Source organism: Vespa crabro, chromosome 7 (genome assembly GCF_910589235.1).
Source record: "Vespa crabro chromosome 7, iyVesCrab1.2, whole genome shotgun sequence".
Taxonomy (NCBI): Eukaryota; Metazoa; Arthropoda; class Insecta; order Hymenoptera; family Vespidae; genus Vespa; species Vespa crabro.
Genome location: NC_060961.1, coordinates 8,826,557 through 8,849,056, shown reverse-complemented (window position 1 = coordinate 8,849,056; position 22,500 = coordinate 8,826,557). Strand labels below are relative to the sequence as shown.

At 27.2% G+C, this 22,500-nt stretch overlaps 2 protein-coding genes across 5 annotated transcripts; one reads left to right on the top strand and one right to left on the bottom strand.

The window, feature by feature from the left end:
• The first annotated feature begins 13 nt into the window (after window positions 1-13).
• On the top strand, window positions 14-3,384 carry LOC124425561. Its single transcript, XM_046966070.1, has 3 exons — window positions 14-321; window positions 968-1,126; window positions 3,056-3,384. Exons 1-3 carry the CDS (start codon window positions 261-263, stop codon window positions 3,298-3,300), a joined length of 465 nt encoding a protein of 154 aa, XP_046822026.1. The 5' UTR covers window positions 14-260; the 3' UTR covers window positions 3,301-3,384.
• A 1,386-nt stretch (window positions 3,385-4,770) lies between these two features.
• LOC124425506 (protein spaetzle 3) lies at window positions 4,771-21,892 on the bottom strand. Of its 4 annotated transcripts, none has more exons than XM_046965908.1 (7): window positions 21,845-21,892; window positions 17,309-18,312; window positions 15,894-16,134; window positions 6,270-6,394; window positions 5,882-6,160; window positions 5,508-5,633; window positions 4,771-5,148 (listed from the first exon to the last, which is right to left on the bottom strand). In XM_046965908.1, exons 2-7 carry the CDS (start codon window positions 17,866-17,868, stop codon window positions 4,956-4,958), a joined length of 1,524 nt encoding a protein of 507 aa, XP_046821864.1. In that variant the 5' UTR covers window positions 17,869-18,312; window positions 21,845-21,892; the 3' UTR covers window positions 4,771-4,955. The 4 variants fall into 4 exon arrangements, with proteins under 4 accessions (XP_046821864.1, XP_046821862.1, XP_046821863.1 ...); XM_046965906.1 differs by having other exon boundaries at window positions 21,404-21,885; XM_046965907.1 differs by lacking the exon at window positions 21,845-21,892 and adding an exon at window positions 20,522-20,682.
• Between the last annotated feature and the right edge of the window lie 608 nt (window positions 21,893-22,500).

The following is a 22,500-nucleotide window of genomic DNA, read 5'->3' as shown; positions in this document are numbered from 1 at the left end:
TCGTCTCTCTCTTCAGTTTCAAAGTAGACACGTTCCGCGACGCCGGTTTTTCAAATCATAGTGCTCTTTTATTTCCCCCTCCGCCCCGTTGAAAGCCGAACATATATCGCATACCATAAGTTACGGTTTTTTCGAAATATTTATACATATATATATATATATATATATATATATATATATATACATATGTATATACAGATATAGATATCTCCCTCTCTTTCTCTCTTGTTTTGATTCAAATTTCTTTTTGAGTATTCAATATGATTTCCAATACTTTTTGGATGCTTCTGACAGTATTTTTTACTATTTTCGCAAATTCTGGTAAGTTTGTATGATTTTTCCATTTTCTTTTTTGTTTACTTTTTTCCTTTCTTTCTTTTATTTTATTGTATTTTATTTTATTTTATTTTGTTTTATTTATTTGAAAATCATTTTAAAAATTTTTAGCGATATTAGAAAATATATTTTATTAATAATTTTATTACAGTAAAATTACTTAATTCGATTGTTTTTTCTTATATTAATTAAGAAATGTAATGATACGATATAAGAGGAATGTGTTTATTGAATAATATTACTGTAATTAGATGTCAAAATTTGAAGAGATAAAAAATGATCGCACCCATGTATCCTTTTAAATAGGCGCTCTTTTTCTACCTTGTTGACTCATTTCTCTTAAGTAACTTCGTTTAAGTAATGAAATATGTTATTGGCAAAAAATCAATAATTCTTTGCGACTCCTATTTAATTTCACACACCTTTTACGGTTTCGTCGTAAATTTATTCCATGTTTTTTTTCTTTTTTCTGTTTTTTTTAAATAACTTATTACATAATTTGTTATGACGAATGAATCATCCTGTTGACATTTACTTCCATAGAAATTTACTATTCCGAGTTTAAAAAATTAGTCTCGAAAGAATAGAATTTATGGTGTATTTGTCTTTGTTTTTTTATTTTTTAACTTAGGCTCAGCGTTAAAGTGTTGGGAGTGTTCATCTCACATGAACGCCATGTGCGGTGATCCCATGAATACTACCGAACATCAAGCTATGTTTCATGTGAAAGAGTGTGGAAGAGGTCCTTATGCTAGTTCTAAACCAATTTGTCGTAAAATGGTCAAAAGAGGTATGTTTCGTATTTTGCAAATCATAATCGTGAAAGTATAATAATAACTTGTATAAAATTTTAAAAATAAAAAATCTCAATAATAAAATAAGAAAAAAAAATATAATTAAATCAAGAAAGATAATAATGTATATACTAATCTAAGCGAATAGTATATACATATAATAATTATAATAAAAATAATAATAATAATAATCCAACTAAATAATATATATGTATAAAATAATTAATATAAAAAAAAATTTTCAAACGATTCTCGATGAACAACTGTAATTCTCAGATGATGAGTACAAAAATAAAATTGTACATTACTCATTAATTCGATGATACGTCTCAATAAACATATTAGCTTCTAAACTCTGTAACTCTTATCGCGAAAATGCATCGAATGATTTAATGGAGAACGCACCTATAATTCTTAATGAGACACGTTTATTTTTGTAACTAGTGATGACATTCTTATGTATGGCAATTGAACTAATTAGGCACACATTAAGGTCAAGATTATTCAAATTTTGCAAAATGATCCGTTTATTTATCTCATGAATTAAAAAAAAAAAGAAAAAAGAAATTGTTTATGCATTCATGAATTGAAGAATTATGAAAATTCTTTAAAAAAAAATTTTTTTTTATCTGACAAATAACTGCAAGATTATTTATTTTTCTCATGAAAAAATGTTAATAATGCTCGATTTAATGTAAGATCATTTGTGGCATATGATTTTGATGGAACAGATTACCTGTTTCTCTACTTGTAATTAAACCTGTTTGATGAAGCACATTACCGGCATGAATCAGATGGGAATCATATGTTACGTATGCTCTTCTATTGTTTCACGAAATGGTATAGGAGTGAATTTTCCGTCTACCGGAACGACCTCGACTTATCCCCTCTTCCATCAATGATCAACACATTATTTCGAAATTTAGTACACTGGTATTCGATATGATGAGTACTATGACTAACTTGAATCAAAATTACTTATACGATTTTTATTTATCAACAAACAAACCATTCATACGAAAGATAATATATGTTCTTTTATTTTTTTTTTTATCTTTTTTTAGTTTTTATCATTTTCGTATGATATCAAGATGTGTTTTATCATTTTTAATTTCATATAATCAAGAAAAAAATGTGTTCGAAAATTCGTACGAGATAGATAAACGTGTGAAAGATGAGAGGAAAAAAAGAGAAAAAAGAAAAAAATAAAATATGTGTAAATGATTCGTTTACAATATTTGTTGTCATCTTTTTTTTATCGTGCTGATAGAAATATTAATGAGTGCGTCACTTGCATTTTAAATCGAGCTGGATTGCGCAATAATATAATACGTTGTTGACTGAAACATCGCGTGTCTTAACTCTACGGTGACGAAAGGAACATAGTAAACGCAGGATATTATTCACGCAACTAGTTGTACAGACTTCCGTCAGCATTTTACCTACGACGAATCATGCCATGCAACTGCGTCTATCTCTCAGCAAGATCCCTCGTCATTCCGTACAGTTGAATCATCTCCTGATCTCGATTATCACGAAATCAACAACTAATTTATTGATAATCTTAGAAATTATACCATTTTATTTTTCTTTCTACGTTCTTAATTTTGTTTACATATCGGTGACGAATAATGTAATTGTTATTATTATTAATTTAACATATGTATATATTGATATATTATAATTATATAATATATGTATATATTAATATATTATAAATATAATTATAAAATTATATATATAAATATATATACCATATGTATATAATTTATTATTATTTAATTTACTCATTATCAAGAATAAATTTATTTAAATATGGAGCTAATAAATCGAGTGCCGAAATAGAACTTAAGAGTAATAAAAATAAAAAAAAACGTCAAGATTTGAAACTAGAAAATTATTAAAAAATTATTGATTATTTTCAGATGGCGGTGATCGTGTCGTGATACGTTCCTGTGCGATACCAAATCACGATGAAACAGATATAACCGATGGTCCTTGCAGTCCGCTTATGACAAATGGTCGAGACATGGTCGAATCTTGTCATATCTGTAGTACCGATCTATGCAATTCGGCAAGTGACCTGTCAACGATGCAATTATTATACATCGCTGGATTTATTCTGATCGGTTATCGTTTCTTCGAATCGAATTATAATCGTATTATATAATTATTAAAAATAATAAAATAACAGCTCTTTCCGGAAAATAGAAAATGGTTGTGAATGGTGTTGAAATACACAATATTTAAACCATTTAATGAATTATTCGTTCACTAAAAAAATATTTATATAATATTTTGCTAATTCTCTCTATTTTAACTTTTCTTCTGTTTTATATATATATAATAAATATGAAAAATTACGATTTATGAAAGATTACTGAAAAATTTATAAAGATAATAAGAAACAAAGAAAATTATTTTTAATTGATTCTATTATTATAAATGACAATTATCGATCTGGTAAAGAAGTATGCTGTAAATGGATTTCGTAAGAATTTTTGGAACGTGCAATCTTACGGAATAAACTCGTTAATTTTATCTAGTTAGTTGAAACTCGTTAGTGCATAATAAATTAACATATTACGTTACCGTACGATCATATAACGCATCAAGTACTCTTATTAACTTAGAATCTTACCTGAAATTAGCTTTTTCCGTGAATTTCTTTTTTCTTTTTTCTTTTCTTCTTTTTATTTTTTCTGAAAAGAAACATATATGTACAATACATACGTATATATATATGAAAAATATCTCGCCTTGTTAAATATATTTTTTCCATATCTCTATCGAGGAATCTAAATATCTCACAAATTTTTCCTTTTTTTTGTTTTTAATAAATTAATTCGATTTCTTTTTAATTCTTTTTCTACATACATATATATATATGTCTCTTTAAATTTTGTCTTTGTCTTGCTCTTATCCTTTTCAAGTTTTAATCAATTCAATTAAAAAAAGAAAAAAAAAGAAAAAAATTGAAAAAAAAGAAAAGAAAAAAAATAAGAGTAAGACGAATAAGTAAACGTAGCTTATCAGGTATCCGTCCAGTGCTTAGAAACGATCAGAGATTTTTATTAGACTAGGTCTCTTCGTTATCTCCATATAAGACCCTTTAAACGGCTTCTAGATATGTAAGTTATTAGATTAGACATATTCTAGTTCCCTTTTTTTTTCTTTTTTCTTCTCCATAGTTTTTCTTTTATTCTCTAAATGAAAATTTTCACTTGAATCTTATTAATCTTATAAAAAAGTTAAAGAAATCTTTGAAAATATACGCGTTAAATTAAGAGATTAATTATTGTAAAATAGTTTGTACATAATTTGAAAATATAATAACTGATGGAAAATTATAAACATTTTGCTTTTCTATTCCTTACGAAATAAAAAAAAATCCTTCTTATGTCTCATTGTTATCTCTTTTATTGTTATTGTGATTTTTAATATTAAAAATGAAAAATAAAAATATATTTATATAATTGTAAATCCGAATCGATTGTAATTTAGGATTCTAAAAAAAAAAGAATCGACACGACAAATTTTCGAACGACTACAAATCAAATTATTAATTATCTATCTGTGTATGAAATTGTAGAAAAAAAAAAGAAATAGGAAATAGAGGGACAACAAAAAATCCAGGATGTAACAGGAAAGATGTCGTGAACTTAGCCTCTTTTATAACATCATCATTATTTTTTTCTTTTTTTGCAAATATTCTATTGAAGAAATCAAAAGATGACTGATCGTTTACAGAAATAAAAGAAAATTAAGTAAGAAAAAGAAAAAGGAAAGAACGAGAATAAAATTCTCTTCGGTGTTTTGAAATAATTAATTTCGAGAATTTGACGATGGAAACTTGTTGTTTGATGGATCGCATCTGCATACACAGCAAGAAGGAAACAGGAACCAGTCCATGAATATACCCTTGCAATCATTGTCTGGATCGTAAGCAAGCAACCTATGCCATTTGTACTTTTGTTCGCATCCACAATCGCCCATGCATCGATTCGTTTGCGTCTTTCTAAAATATTCAATAAATTTTCCTTTTTTTTATATCATTCGTCGTTAGATTTTAATTAGAAAATGGATGGAACATTAGAAATTACTTTTTTCTTCCTTTTTCTTTTTTTTCAAAAAATTTTCTTATAAATCTTTTAGAATATCTTTTAGAATATCTTTTAATCTCACAATAACGTTATTAACTTCTTGTTTGTTAACAAACTGTTCTTAAAATTTACAAAATTTCCTAATGTTTTATCCGATCTTTTATTATTTCATCGTAATCGGATAACATTTTGGAACTTTAAATATCGATCCAACCATTTTTTTCGAATATCGACTTATACATTATGTAGTATGTTATATAATACATGTACTTACGAACAAACTTCCTGGTGAATTGCTTGTTCGAAATGTTGAGTGTTCACGATTGCTCGTATTTTTCCTGCACTATTGCTTGCCCAATACGGCGTCACAATTTCTACTTTTGATTCACACGCATCGATTCTAAAAACATTTTTATTGTTTTCTATTCATATTTCGTAAAAAAAAAAAATAAAATGAATCCACAAACTCTATCTTTCTCTATTTTTATATTCCACAAAAAATATCTATGAGATTATTTTTACTTTTTCGTTTGGAAAATAATTTTTTTTTTAATTTTTGAAAAATTTCTGAACAAGATCGCAGTTTATTTACTTTTATTTTTTTTTTCTTTTATTTTTCGTTTAGAAAAAAGAAAAAAGAAAATATACCTTCCACTGTCGTTGTTACGATTTTTTCCGAAAGATTGTCTCGGATCTCTTTTCTTGGTATCACTACCAAAAAATGAATCACCATCAGCTTCGATCTCTGGTTGGAAATCATCTTTCTCCTTCCGAAGATTCGGTCCACCGTCGGGCAAATCTTGTTTCGACGATGATTCTCTTTTTTTTCTTCTTCTACGAGTTCGATGACTTGGATTCATCTCGAAATCACCGTACATTCTCTTCATCAACGCTTTGTTTTCATCTATAAAACGTTCTATCCGTTCACTAAAAAAAAAATTTTTTTTCCCATTTTTTTCCTATCTTTTTTCATTTTGTTTCGATGAAAAAATTAAATTAAACAATTAATAATTAATAAACATTAAATTATATTTACATCGGATATGTATTCCCGGCAGTCGGACAGAACAATTGATGATATCTTTTGATACATGGTGCACCTCTGACCAAATCACCTCTTAATTCGACTCCTAATGCAACCGAAAGTGCAGTCCAAAGAATCTACATAAAATAAAAAAGAATAAAAATAAAAAAAGAATAAAAAATAAATGAATAATAAGTATCAATTGTAGATCGTACAATCTTATCGAACAAAATGTACTTAAAAAAGAAATGGGGAAAGAGAATTCGTGTTTAAAGTTCTAAAGAAAGGGTCAAGGATTTTTGCTGGAAAGGTTAACAGAGAATCGAAAGGAAAAATGATTTTACTGTGAGATAAGGAATCTAAAAAGGTCGATCTCTCTCTCTCTCTTTCTCTCTTTCTCTCTCTCTCTCTCTTTCTCTCTCTCTCTCTCTCTCTCTTTCTCTCTCTCTCTCTCTCTCTCCTCTGTTTAAGGGTTTACATTGTCCTTGAATGTTACAAACGATCTTATCGATTTGATTTCGATACAATTTTATTCAGTTCTTTTTTTTTGTAATGTTTTCCAATTAACCGTTCTTTTTAATTGAGAATACAATTAATAAGAATAAAATAATAATTTAAAAAATAAATTAATAATTTTTAAATATGCATAAGATCCTTGCATTATGTTAATTTTATTTAAGTTTTGCCGATCATATAAATGTCATTTCCGAAAGTATGCAAAAAGAAAAAAAAACGAAAACAAATTATGGTTTATTTGAAAATTTATAAGATCATGTTAATCCTTACATGAGATTTGCAAGATTAAAGCAAGACGATAAAGAAGATATCGAACGACTAGACTAGGATTCAAATTATACCACATGACAGTCTTGACCATTATTGTACCATATACGAAATGAAAAGGATAATAGTCAGCTCGTACACATTCTCTTTCTGTGACTTTATATCTAAATGTACGTATATATGTATGTATGTATATATATGCATATATATATACATATATACTCATGAATATTAATTCAAGGTTCTCTATATAGAGAGAAGGAACGCATAAAAAATAAGGCTTCTTTCGATCAATGATAAGTCGAAGAATATTTCGAGATTTTACGGGTTCAAAGAATTCTCCGATTTTTTCTTCTTTTCCTTAATTCTTTTTCTTTTTTTTTCATTGAAAAATATTTCAAGGTTATTGATTCGATTTTCTTCCATATATCATCGAGTAAGTATATAAGTATTACATATTATACATATACATATATACAGAACATATAAATACTCTGACAAGCTAATTCATGCACACTCACATTGATACTTACGTGTAAATTTATGAATAGCTGGATATTCATATACATATCCAGATATAGATACATTCATGTATAGTTCGGATATTCATGCATACATATAGACGCATATTTTTATGTATAGTTAGATATCGATGACATGCATGACCCAAGACAATGTTCGAGACACCCACGGGATATATAAAGGCAATAACTTAACTCAAGGTACCTATATTTATATATCTTTATCCTGCAAATTTTAGGCTCGGCAGGATAACGTGACGACGAACGTGTCGTAAGAACATCTGCGAAAAGTGTGATAAGAAACGTATAACTCTGTGTTTCTTATCGATTGATTGCAAGGACGGTCACGAGAGAAAAAACCTTTTAACGAGATATTAATGCAAATCCATTTGGATTTCTTCTTTCCTTCTTATATTTATTACCGTCAATGTGATCATTATTACCGTCATCTTATCATTATTTTATTATAATAATAATTATTATTATTATATTATTATTACTACTATTATTATATTATTATTACTATTATTATTATTATTATTATTATTATTATTATTATTATTATTATTATTAATATAGATGTAATCTATATTGTTTATTACATTTATATTATTAATAATAATAATAATAATAATAATAATAATAATAATAATAATAATAATAATAATAATAATAATAATATAAAATTGTCTTATTAAGATAATAGATCCAAAATATTTTTCTTTCTATCTAAATGAATCCACATAATCCATATAAATAAAATAATGAAAAATGAATAATATTAAATGAAAATAATTTAAAAAAAGAAATGAAGAAAGAGAAAACATTTTGAAAAATTTAATACATGGTGGATCAAAATCTTTTAGATTCTTTTAAAAATCAATTAGTTTTTGTTTAGACTTTTTATATTGATTATTTTTTTATTCAATCATTCTATACATTTATTTTTACAAATATTTAGATTTTTCTTTATATATATGAGTCGTTCATAAGCTAAATTGATTAACTCCACTTCTTGAATTTTTTTAAATTTAAGTGTCAAAGCACTTGATGGAGTCCTCACTTTTTATGTTCATAATAAATTTCCTTAATTTCCGTTATTTATTATCAATTAAATGAGAAAATCTTTTTAGCTGTCGAATAAAAAATAATTTATTTCAGTAATAAGGATTATTCTAAGACTATTCTATCTTATATGTCGTTATATGAAAGTTACGTCTGCATTTATACAATCTACAATGTTTATTAGAATTTTTATTTTAAAGGGAATTTTAAAAAGCAATTTATATTATTTCATCACATTTCTTCGCTTTATATTTTATGGAGTTAATCGATTTGATAAGTGAGTGGTTCATATATATATATATATATATATATATATATACATATATCCAGTTTAATCATTTCATGATTTAAGAAGTTTTGAAAAAGATTAATTCCTTTTTTTAAAATTACTTAAGAACTTTTGATCCATCCTGTATATAAAATAATAAAAAAACAAAAAACATGTTAAAAATTATATTACAATATAACATATAAGAAAAAAAATGTTTGTTTTTTTCGATAAAAAATTCTAATTTCTAATTCTTGGTTTCATATTCTATTCTTATGAAGTCGTAATATTATATACATATGAAAAGAGGAAACGATTACTTTCCAAGCTAGTAATAACAGAATCACTGATCTATACCGGAAGATCGCGTTGTGTCGTTAACGTCGATTAGGTAGCCCACGTGTTCAGATATCAGTAGGCGTCAGTAAAGTCGTCGTCGTTATCTATATTGGTTGCGAGTCATTCAGAAAACTTCCTTCATGGTATACGTGTTAGCGAAAGTCGCTAGAAAGAGACAATGAGAGAGAGAAAGAGAGAGAGAAAGAGAAAGAGAAAGAAAGAGAAAGACAGAGAGAAACGTGAATCACACCGAGTATCCACGCGAGTCAATTGCAATCGACGATTGCGTGAATCGAATTTGGAGGAGAAGTTAACTGTCTGATATTCGATGATGATGTTCAATAAATATTATCAGACTTACGTGGTTATATTTAACATATATGTATAATTTAAAAGTGTATATAAATATAAATATAATTTAGAATTTATATAAAAAAATATTATAGCGGTGAAGAATTATCGATAAAATTTTATTGAAGAAGTAAAATTATTAGTCACGAAGAGGAAGGGATATAAATAGAAATAAATAGATAATTATAATAATGATAAGTAGAGATAAATATTGATAATTTGTAGAATTAAAAAAAAATTTGACTTCAATTATATTTGCAAAAATGTTATAATATCATTAAAAAATTTAATATATATAGCAATTTAGTTTTTCATTAAATTTTGCATAAGAAAAATGTATAGGTATGTAATTTTCTTTTTACTTATATTATTTAAATTTTTCTTATATATATCATTTAAATATTTAAATAACTTTTGTAATAAATTAAAAATAAAATTTATGCAATATATATACATATATACATATATATATATATATATATATATATATATATATATATATATATATATATATATATATATAAATTAAATAATCTTTGTAAGCAGAAAAGTTATGTTTGTTTATGAATATATAATACTTTTTGTTTATCTAAGTATAATAATATTTTTTATAATAATTTGTCTATCTACTTCGTATTATTTTGCAATCAGTATAATATTTTTGTCTAACAAATTTCTACTAAAATATCATCATACATTTCAGAATTAAAGAATCTTTTTTTTACGAGTATCAATATAATCACATCGATCTATGTCATGAGATTTTTGATCAGTCGATTGTCAAGTATTTTATAAGAAAATTCTAATCTTTCTTTACATGATTAGAATTAAAGTATTTTCGAAAAGTGAATTCGAAAATTAAAAGACGAAAGAAAGTACCATGAATACGAAACGTGGTTAAGAATATAAAATAGGAGAGTATTACCTAATACGATTAGAATATCCCGACCTTAGAATCAACCATACTCCCGCACATAGACATAGAACGTAAATCAGCGCTACTAAATAATCCTGAAGTTGGTTTTTATTCGAAAGTTGAGAAACCAAAAGTCGAAGATATTCCACTTTTGTTTCTCTCTTTTTCTTTTTATATTTCAAAACATATAGCAACAAAATAGCATAACTTTCCTAATTCATTCTCGTCATTCTCACTATTCTAAAAATAGAATTACATGCAGATAAATACGCATTATTATTACTTTCTTTAGAATTTATTATTCGCTCATTTGAAATAAATTATTTGACGATTATCGCATACACTTTGATAATTGCATTTATAAGAGTTTTAATAGATAAATTAGAAATTCATGTTTATTCATTTTTGCTTGAATGAATGTTCAATCCATAGAGTGCAGTAAATAATTAAAGAAAAGAAAGAAAAAACATTAAAAAAAAATTTTTTAATTTAATTTCATAAGAGTTTCTCTCATATTAACACATTATATTTGGAACAAATTGTTCCCATTATTCCAATTATAAACCCTAATCACCGTGTATAATCGTACTTATGAGCGAAAGTGCGTTCCACGATCTCCAAACCGTTATTATGTCGATCTCACTGTAAATTATCTCACGTATGTATGTAGCTACTTTCACTTAATACGAAGATATAATAGTTATCGTTCGATACACCTAGAAAACTGTCCTAAAGAGAATAAAAGAAATTTTGAAATTCTCTCGTTAAAAAAATAAATGAAAGAAAAAAAAAAGAAAAAGAAAAAAAAACATGCTTCAACTCTCTTTGTGGCAAAGTTTCACTATTGCATAATAATCTGTGTCGAATCTGTTAATTTAATGGATTATTCAGAAAATGTCAAGCAACTCGTTAAAAATCAGCAATTTATTCATTATCCGAAATGTAATAAAAATAAACCTTCATCATTAATATAGAAATGTTTCTAAAAATGATCAGTGATCTCTTTATTAATTCAATTGACGTAATTATAAATTTCAATATTAAAAATCAACGATTTTTATGAACTATCCAAGATATGATTAAAAAATAAAAATTGTTCTCATAAATATAGAAATGTATTTTAAAAATAATTCTACAAGATGATCCATAAATTAACAAAAATGTATTATCATTGTAAATAAGTTTAATTTACAAGCGTTAAAGCATATAAATAACATTTAATAGAAAAAGATCGTAATAAGATGTCACTAATCTATACTAGATGTTGAACATATTCTACTTCATCCTCAATGTAAAAATAAGATCTATGAAACGTTATCTTTATGATTTAGCATTTGTAAATTAAATTGTAATTTTTAAATTATAAATTATAATTTTAATTGTAAATTTAATAGTTAAATTATTAATTGTTTCGTAAATTAAATTGTTATTTCAATTTGCAATTGTTTACAATAATAACGTGTTTTTGTCCACTGACTTATAGGCCAACTTGCATAATTTTTTCTCTTTTTTTTTTTTTTAATTATAAAGGAAAAAAAACATAATTTGAATAAAAGAAATGCAAATTTTTAAAGAAAATTTTCATTTTGAACATAACGATTGGTTGTAAATATTAGATAAACATCAATAAAGTCGATTATAAAAAAAACACCGATAATATTGACAAAGATTGAGAAAGATGAATCAGTGAATCGTCGTATCAATCGAATAGTCGAGGAAAAGGCAGATCGTCCGTGAATCTTAGCGTTTATCTGTGATTGGAGCTCAACGTGAGGTTCGAGGAGGTGAGCGGTGAAAGGATTTTCAATAGCGATATAAAGTGGATACCAGAGGAATGATTCAAAGAGTTGAGATCGTCTACCGACATTGAACCGATTTAATAACGATCTTCTATCTCGTTTAGAGGAATCGTCATTTTTTAGATTATCTTTCGAAATACAAATGTCATCCATGGTTGTTACGATCAAGGACAAACAGAATAATCTTCGTTTATGAAAGACTCTGTTTTGTTCTTTTTATTGTTGTTTATTTTTCTTTTTCAAATACAATCATTATCTCATTTATCTTATTCAGCTTTTACTATCGTAAACTAATTATTTTTTTTTCCTTCGATGTTAATCTCATTTGAAGAAAGATATTATGAAAAATAAAAAAGAGTATCTTTTACATCGATCGAATGATTCGAATGAGAGTACGATAGAAAGATGACACGGAGAATTACTAGAACACGATGGAGGGGAAGGTTATTGGTTTTTTTCGTCACGACTTTCTTTTCTCATAAGAAGTTGTTACGAACAAGAAATAGGCCATTGGTAAATAACATTCGAAACGATTCACTCGAAGAGAATCACAAGCTCTTCTCAATATCGTACTCTCGATGATTTTGATTGAACTTAATTAACTCTGACAAGTCTCTCGACATAGACTTTGATTATCTGAGGAAATCAATCTTATTAGAAACTTCGTTTATTTTTAAAAGAGATAAGTATCAGGAAAGAAAAAGGAATCTTATATATGTATTCGTGTTTGTTAATGTTCTGAAAATCGATGAAATGATTAGAAAGATACTGTTGTTGTGTGAGAAAAAGAGAGAGAAAGAGAGAGAGAGAGAGAGAGAGAGAGAGAGAGAGAAAGAGGGAGAGAGAGACAAATGAAATCGTTAACACTTTGCCAACTATCTAAATTAGCTTAATTCAACGTTAGACATCATCGTGCACAATAACTTTGATATATGTCCGTTATTCATCATCTGCTTATTGCATTAATATAAATAGGATCTGATTAATTGATTAATTTAAATTGTATATATATTAAATGATGTATATATATATATATATATATATATATATATATATAATATAGATAATTTTTAGAAATATATATATATATATATATATAATTTAGATAATTTTTAGAAATATATATATATATAATTTAAATAATTTTTAGAAATACATATATATATATACATGAAAATAAAGATACATATATATGTGAGAATGAGAAATGAGCTAAAATATTATATATATCTAGTACTAAAAGTTTATATTTACTGACGTTTATTCGTATGATACAATCTTTCGAAGTAGTTGTAATATGTTAAGGTAATTGCAAAAGACAGAGCGGCTGCTGGTGTCCAATTATGGAGGAAGTCTAAGGAGGAGATGAAGAAGGAAGAGGAGGAAGAGGAGGAAGAGGAGGAAGAGGAGGAGGAGGAGATAATCATTGGTTAAAGGAGTGCTATGTGAACATCAACGAAGCATCACGAGGACGAGTAGAAGAAGAAGAGAATCATGCTCTTTTAACATTTAACGATTGTGATCTACTAGAAGTTGCACGTTTTTTTGCTCAATCTCGATCTCGATCTTTCTTGATCTTGTCATCGATGACCAAGTTAATTCGATTTACTCAAAGATTTAAAACTTCAACTTCAATCGAATCCAAGTCGTAAAATTAAAAAAAAAAATAATAATAAAATCAAATCAAATCGAACCAGTAAATATTGTGAAATGTGGCACGTCGCTATTTTCAGATAATATAAAACAAAACAAAAAAACTCGCAATTTATTTTATAATTAAGACAAATGTAAGAATTACATGTGCCGACGGTTGTGTCTTACGTAAGGAACGTTATATAAATATTCGCTTGGTTTTTTGTTTATTAAAGTAGGTACATGGAATAATCCATAATAAAGATCTCGTGAAATTACTGTGAACATTGTCATTGCGTGAACAAATTTCACCTTTCAAAACAGCTCGTTATTTTCTTAGAAATCATATTTCTAAACCTTTCTCCAAATTTATTAAAAAAAGAAAAGAAAAAGTAGTGTCCTTTAATATAATAATAATATTACTATAGTCAGTAAATTTTTCAATAACTTAAAAATCTATAAAAAAATTCACATAAATCTTGATGACAAATTTCAGATAAAAATATTATCATTATATACTTATAAATATATATATATTTTTTTTATTATTAAATTATATATTATATATAATAACTAATATAATATGAAATATATTACTTAGAACAATCAAACACTTTTTTAAATTACAAATCTTATAAATATTATCCTATATTATCGTTATATTATTATGAACGATAATATTTTTTTAAATTTGTTAACAAAGAAAAAAGAAAAATAAAGAGAGAATGACATAAATTAAAAAAAATTCCATATAAAGAACGAACTAAGATCAGCAGTAACCAGTAAGGTGTTGCCTCGCAAATTCTAAGGAAGATAGAATCTGCCTGACTGGGGTCATGGATATGCAAGCGAGGAAATGTCACGCGGAGAGATGTCAGACTTGTGGAGAGTTCTTATAGATATATAGAGTCGTACAACCGCGTTCGATCACCTTTTGAGTTAGTACAACATCATCTTATAAAGAAACGATCGATCGATCGATCGATCAAAAGTCACTTCATTTCGTAAAACAAAAAAATAGTTACTATTGAAACGAGACTTAAGTATTTTTTCTTTTTTTTTATAAGTGATTTTCCTAATTATTTTTATCATTATTTTATCATCATCATCATCATCATATTATTATTATTATTATTATTATTATTATTATTATTATTATTATTATTATTATTATTATTATTATTATTATTATTATATTATTATTATTATTATTATTAATAATAATAGTAGTAGTATTTTAAATTAGTATTTTTTTTTAATAATTTAGTCAATTATTCGTAATTACTATAATTTATTATTCAATTTATTTTCTTCTATTAAGTCAAAAGTCACGTCTACTTAGAATTGATCGTACATGAGTGTAAACCAAACGATAAGAATCATTTCGTTGATGATAATACGTTTAAAGTGTAAACCGTTTAAGATGAATCGCGAGCAAATTGTAGGTCGAGAGATCGTGATTTGTGCTTTCTTCAAGGAACGTATTCAATGCACTAACCTATGAGTCACGGCATCGTCGTTCGGCATTTTAGATGTATTATATATTCAATCTCCTCGGAAATCGTTCGTTCTCCCACTTACAATAAATTATTATTATAATAATAATAACAATAATAATAATTATTATTATTATTATTTTAAAAATAATGTATATATTATTCGACTAATTAGATCGTATTATACTTTGATTTTAATTGGAATGAAAGTAATATGATTAATAAGAAGTACGTTATATAGAAAAATTTTTAGAGAAAAAATATGATTGAAAGAATGAAAGTTTTTTGCTATGCTTGAAATGGCTTTTGTTTCGACTGAGAAATAAGAGAAAGGTTGAAGAATGTAAATGGTATGGCGAGGATATTGATACATAGTACCTACATGATTCATAATCATTTCTCGTTAAAAAGAAAAAATAAATGAAAGAAAAATAAAAGATTCAATGAATGTCTACTTTTTACTCACTGGAATTTGTACGAAAGTTCCATTGTTTAATTGAGGATAAGAATAAAGTGGTACGACAGGAACAGAACCGTTTTTTAAAAAAATCGGGCCCTGAATTGGTGTAACGTGTACGTCCTTTGGCACACCTTGGTCTTCGTCATCATAATAATCGTCGAAATCGTCGTCGTAATCCAGAACAGCATGAACGGATGTTTTTGTACCTGGACCACCACCGAATCCTTCGGCATTTACTCTCGTATATCTAAAAGAAGAAACAATCAGAATCGAATAAAATTTCCAACGCAAATACAATAAAAAATATATATATAAACATATATATAAATATATATATATTTTTGCTTTTATTAATTTTTATTAAGATTTTATTAACTAATCTTATATCAATATAAACTAAATTATAAAATCTTTGACCTTGTAAAAAAAATATATATATAATAATAATAAAAAATAAAGATATATAACAAATAAATTTGTATATACATATATTATATATAAATTAATTTATATATAATGTACATACATGCATATATATATAACAAAATTATGTTACATATCATATGTCATTATTCTATTAAATAAATCTAATTAATTATAAATACATTTAATATATTTAAATAGTATAATAAAAACAACGTACTGTAATTAATTTTAAATATATTGTAATATATTAATTGATATATATGAAAATTATATTTAGAAAAAAGCGAATATAAAAAAAAGAAAAATCATTTCTTTAAATGTGGAGGAAAGGGAAAATTTCTTCGAAGTCTTTAGAAACTAATTACTTCGTATTTCAAGATCGGTTTATCCTGCTCGTATAAGATAATGAATCGATTCGAAACGATTATAAGCAATGACATAATTACTTACGTGTTCACAAGAACGAACAGGTTATATATAACTACGATACTTATAAACGATTCCGAAAGAAATTCGTCAAGATATTCGAAGCACGTTGTACAAAAGAACGCTCGAGAGGATATTGTTACGTAAATAAGTTCGAGCTCAATTAAGGTTACTAAAGCGATACGCTTTCGCTCGGCCACAAACGGAAATGGATTGGGATGAAAAACGACCTTGGCTTCTTGTCAATGAGAAAATATAACAATATTGAACAAAGAAAATCATTTAGCTCGAAGATTAATACATTCGAAAACCTTTTATAATACGATATTCTAAAAGCAGAGTTTCGATATCATTAACACGTTGCAAAAATTACGACAGCTCTCTTACAACATGATTTTCTTATAAATATCCCTATAATACGATTTCCGTATCAATTCGACTTAATAAATTTGGGACAACTCATCATATATCACAATTTCGCTTAACACGATTTCGATATAACAATAGAATTAAATTAAATGTTATAGGAAGAGGTTTGAATCTACATAGATTTATTTAAAAAGCCTTACCCATTAGGTCTATCAGGATATCCTTCCTGTTCGGAAATCCTGCTGACTTCTAAAGATTTTCTATCGTGTTCCTCATTTTGTATTCTTTCTTGTTGTTGTTGTTGTTGCTGTTGTTGACGTTGGGAAGAAGGAGCTGGAGGAGGTGGTCTCATTTGTTGCTGTTGTAACTGTGGTTGCTGTCGAGGTTGAGTCCTTCGAAAATCTTGATTATAATTCGTATATCTTGTATCCTGAGTCGACGAAAATGAAGATTGTTCAACATAAAGCTGTGGTCTTCTCTGTTGATTCGTCTGACGTTGTCTTTGTTGTTGTTGTTGTTGCTGTTGTTGTTGCTGCTGTTGTTGCTGCTGCTGTTGTTGTTGTTGTTGTCTTTCTTGTTGATATCTCAACGGTGGTATATAAGGCTCATTTTGAAAAGGTTCACGATTGTCATAATTAGTAGGTGGTGCTGGCGGAAGGACAGCATTCAAACGAAGATTATTAACAGTTGAATGTCCAGTATAAAGAAATGATGACGGCGTTGCCGTGTGATAAGGTAAACTAAAATTCATCAAGGACATTTCGTTTCTTTTTGTCTTTTTTTTTATTTTTTTTTGTTCGGAAAATATTAGACGATATACTTCTTTTTCTTTTTTCTTCTTTTATTCTTTTTAACAAAATCAAAAAGAAAAGTCGTCAAAATTTTTCAGATACTCGAATACACATTTGTTCTCGATCTTGACGTTCGAACGATGATTCGATATTTAAGATTGTCTCGAAGAAAATCATGATTGTTGAAACGCAAATGATCGAAGAGAAACTGTCGACTCGAAACAATCAGAAGATCTGTCTTATTCGATCTCTGCATCGCAACATCCTCGATAAGATCGCGATTTTCTTTATGCTTTGTTATATTGTCTTCTTCTTATTATTCTCCTTCTTTTTCTGTTTCTCCTTCTTTTTCTTCTTCTTCTTCCTTCTCGGGTTTTTCTTCCGACGTATTGTCTCGTTATGGAGACGTCAACCTGCAATTACATAGCTATAAATAATTCGCGGATGCATCGACCGCGAATAATCGAAGATTAATTGTGTACTATGATCTTTTTCTCTCCCTCTCTCCCTCTCTCTCTCTTTTTATCTCTATCTCTCTCTATCTGTCTGTCTGTCTGTCTGTCTGTCTGTCTGTCTGTCTGTCTGTATTTTTTTCTTCCTTTCTTTCTTTTTATCAAGATGACGTGGTAAGACATGGAAAAAGAGATCCAATGAAACATTCGCATGAATTATCATCTTTTCCAACATCCGGTAGATATACTCAATAACGCATAGGTTTTTTTTTAATCATGATAACATTCCATTTAATGAATGAATTAAACGTCTCGATCAAGATCGATCGATCGACGTAATCGTTTGTAAAAGAAAAAATACAAGAAAGTAATCTTCTCTTAAAAAAAGGGAAAAAAGATATATGTATGTATTTATTACGAAATGTATGTATTCATGTATGTAACTTTTATTTATGTGTGTGTATGTATCAAAAAAATATGTGTTTGTATGTATATATATCGAGAGAATTATCGCGAATCTAATTTTAAACGAATTATTTTACTTGCGCAATCGTTTTTTAAGACAAAATTCCTATAAGTAATAAATAACTCACATTATTAGTTGAAGTTATTTAATTATATTCGTCTAGCAAAATCAACCTAACCGATAATCCTCGTTTCTACTTTCTTTTTTAGTAATTTGCGTGGGTGTAAAGACACGACACGATTTTCACCTCTCGTATCTTTTTTTTTTTTTAATTCCTAATAAAATCTTCATTTTATATAAAACAAAACTAACTTTTTAGTATATATATTTGAAAAATTATAGATAAACGTTGAATGTATTAAAACGAAATAAAAAAATTAAAAAAAAGTAAAATATTCGTAAAATTATAAAAAATTAGAAAGAATGCAATTGATATCATATAGATCAATAATAATAATATTAATACATACGTGTACGCACGCATGCACGCACACACACATTGAATCGTACTTGTTAGAAAGGAGGATTAATAACAATAGCGTTCATTGTCGTACTCTAAGCGACGTTATAATATATCGTTTAGTGTTGTTACTAACGACAGTGACATAGTACACTCGTTACGATCTATAGGTATACTCTTTGATTTTTCATTCTTCTATATCTCTCGGACTTGATCTACCGATTAAAACGATTTAATAAAAGACGACGACGGTCGTAGCACGAGTGTAAACGTACTACGTAACCTATGTACTTATTATACTATGACTGTCTATCGACTCAGCTGTTAGTTTTAGTTTGCAAAAAGAACCTTTTGAATTCACGATCTATCATAGGTGAACCGTGTACCAGGTTAACCAATGTGGGCGTTCTGTGATCATTTTATTCGACAATGAACAATCCAGAGATAAGATCTATATGCGATAGGAAACGAAACTTTAAATCATTAAGTATGTTTATGTTTAGAAGAAACTTTGTCTTTATTATAATTTTCTATTATAAACGCCTACTATTTGGAAAAGCGTTACAAGAATTGAAAATAATATGAGTCGTTTAAAAAATTTAATTATTAAATATATTTGAAAAGAATTAATTGTTTTAACATTCCGAACATATAAAGTATTACTTGGTACTGGCAATTGATTTTTTACTGTTAATACTATTCGTGAATCATCGTAAGAATGTAATATATTATAGTATATTTCTGTTTCATTTTATAACTTTTGCTGATTTCATTTACGTTCTTCGAACGAACAAACGTGAGTTTTAATAGTGTTTATGTCGCCATGTAAGAGTTTTTTCCACATCCTATTTACTTTTATGATATTACTTGGAAGACAGGTGTAAGATATATCGAAAAAAAAAACAAGAGAGAGAGAGAGAGATAAGATGATTTTTATCATGAAAATTGTGTGAAAATCATGCTGTGTTTTATGACGCATTCGTATAAGTACATGAAAGAGAGAAAGAAAGAAATTATTATGTTGAGTGAGTTTATTACACACACACACACACACACACATATTATAATGACAAATATAAATTAGTCAGTGAGTGAGGAAAAGGGAGAGAGAGAGAGAGAGAGAGAGAGAGAGAGAGAGAGAGAGAGAGAGAGAGAGAGAATGAGGCGTGGACAAGAGCGATTACTACAGTGGCCCTCCGTCGAACGATAAAGTATCGTCGGAGGGCCGGTCCATGTCGTCGTACCTCACTTTCCCTCTTGGATTGCTTTCTTCGAAGTTTACCATGCAAAGCGTGTTTTCGCCTCGAACAAACCATCTTGCATCATCAACGGAAGCGAAATCTTTCTGCTCCTTTCTCCGAATTTTAATAGATCATTCGATATTCCTTTCATATATTTTGGTCAACTTCAATCGAAATTTAAAGAAATTCTTCATTTGACATCGATGTAACATATACATTTATTCAATTTCAAGTAAAATAAGAAAAAAAGATACTTATAAATTCATATTTAAATAAAAAACTAGAATTTATACAGATATATAAAATTTATATAGTATCTAAATATATAAATATATTCGTATAAAACATTAATTAGATTATAATAATTAATAATAAAATATTGAAAGAGTAGAATATATTTCTTTAAGAATATAGTATTATATTATAAAACTATATATAATACTATAATCTTAATAATATTAATAATACTAATGATACTGTATTGTACATATAATATTACAAAACAATATATACAAATATATTATATATTTCTTATATTATATATGTATATATACATATATATTATTAGTATGAATATAATATTATAAATATTATATAAATATATATATGTATATATATATAGTAGTAGTATTCATATTATATAAAATAATATAATATTCATATATATTCTCCTTTAATATCATAAATACTATTATATATAAATATTATATTATAAATATACTATTCGTATAAAATATCAAAATTAGGCTCATCAATCAATCTCGTCTAATTAACGAAACATTCTATGCAATCGTAACACCAAAAGAGAAAACATTTCTTTTTTTTTAAGAACGATCTTCGACTCGCGTACATAAATAAAAGTTACATACATGAATACATACATACCTTGTCGTCCTTTGAATTCCAGACAAATGAAAAATAATCAAAGAAGAAAAAGAAGAATAATACGGAACAAAAGTTGGTCCCGTTGAAATGGAAGGTCACGAATTTGAACGAAAAATCTCTCTGAAGCTTTCACTCTCAATGAAAGTTTCCTTTCTCTCTCTTCTTTACCGATAGAGAAAGAGAAAAATAGTAAATAAATAAAAAAAATAATCGAACAATCAAATAATAATAATAATTAATAATAATAATAATAATAATAATTGATGATAATAATAATAAACGAAAGAAAAGATAAGAAAAAAAAAAAATAAAAACTGAGAATAAATGATGAGGTTCTTAAAAAACGTGTCGGAGCACGTGCGAGCGCCGGCGCGTTACACGTTCCTTTATATGATTAAACGTGTGCACACACACACATTGACACTGACAAGAACCACGCACCTCGAGACGCTTCGTTGGTCGAGCGACAACTGAAAGAGAGAATCGTTTTAACATCGAGCATAGAACGACCACACGGCAATATGGAATAAGGAGAGGTGTCCCTCGATCATGAAGAGCAACGGTGCTTGGACATACACACATACATACATACACACATACACACATACACACATACATACATACATATATATATATATATATATATATATATATATATATATATACATGCATACATATATACATACATACATACATACATACGTATATACATATATACATACACCACAAACAGATATCCATACAGCTTCTCTCTTTTACTTTCTGTCCCTCTCTTCCTCCTCCTCCTCCTCCTCCTTTTCTTCCTCCTCCTTCTCCTCTTTCTCTTCTTCCTCTTCTTCTTCTTCTCTCGATAGATCGTCGCGGCGCCTCCCACTTCTCATTCGACGCCTCTCCCTTTCTTCTCGTGGAATCTCGTTTGCCACCGACGCGCGTCTCTTCTTCATATCTTTTTCCTTTCTTTTTTCTTTTTGTTTCTTTATGATTGTTCAATAGCATTGCCTTAATATTAGAATTAGTTTATAATTATTATTCGGTGCACACGTATCGGCTAATGAAATATCGTGAGAGGATAGATTCTATACAATTTTTATATATAT

Excerpts from the sequence above, each read along its gene's own strand:
- LOC124425561 (XM_046966070.1), top strand. The coding sequence starts at position 261 with ATGATTTCCAATACTTTTTGGATGCTTCTGACAGTATTTTTTACTATT. Across the intron at positions 322-967 it reads TACTATTTTCGCAAATTCTG|GCTCAGCGTTAAAGTGTTGG; the intron begins GTAAGTTTGTAT and ends TTTTTAACTTAG. Across the intron at positions 1,127-3,055 it reads TCGTAAAATGGTCAAAAGAG|ATGGCGGTGATCGTGTCGTG; the intron begins GTATGTTTCGTA and ends GATTATTTTCAG.
- LOC124425506 (XM_046965908.1), bottom strand. The coding sequence starts at position 17,868 with ATGTCCTTGATGAATTTTAGTTTACCTTATCACACGGCAACGCCGTCA. Across the intron at positions 16,135-17,308 it reads TATCCTGATAGACCTAATGG|ATATACGAGAGTAAATGCCG; the intron begins GTAAGGCTTTTT and ends TTCTTCTTTTAG. Across the intron at positions 6,161-6,269 it reads GCCGGGAATACATATCCGAT|TGAACGGATAGAACGTTTTA; the intron begins GTAAATATAATT and ends TTTTTTTTTTAG.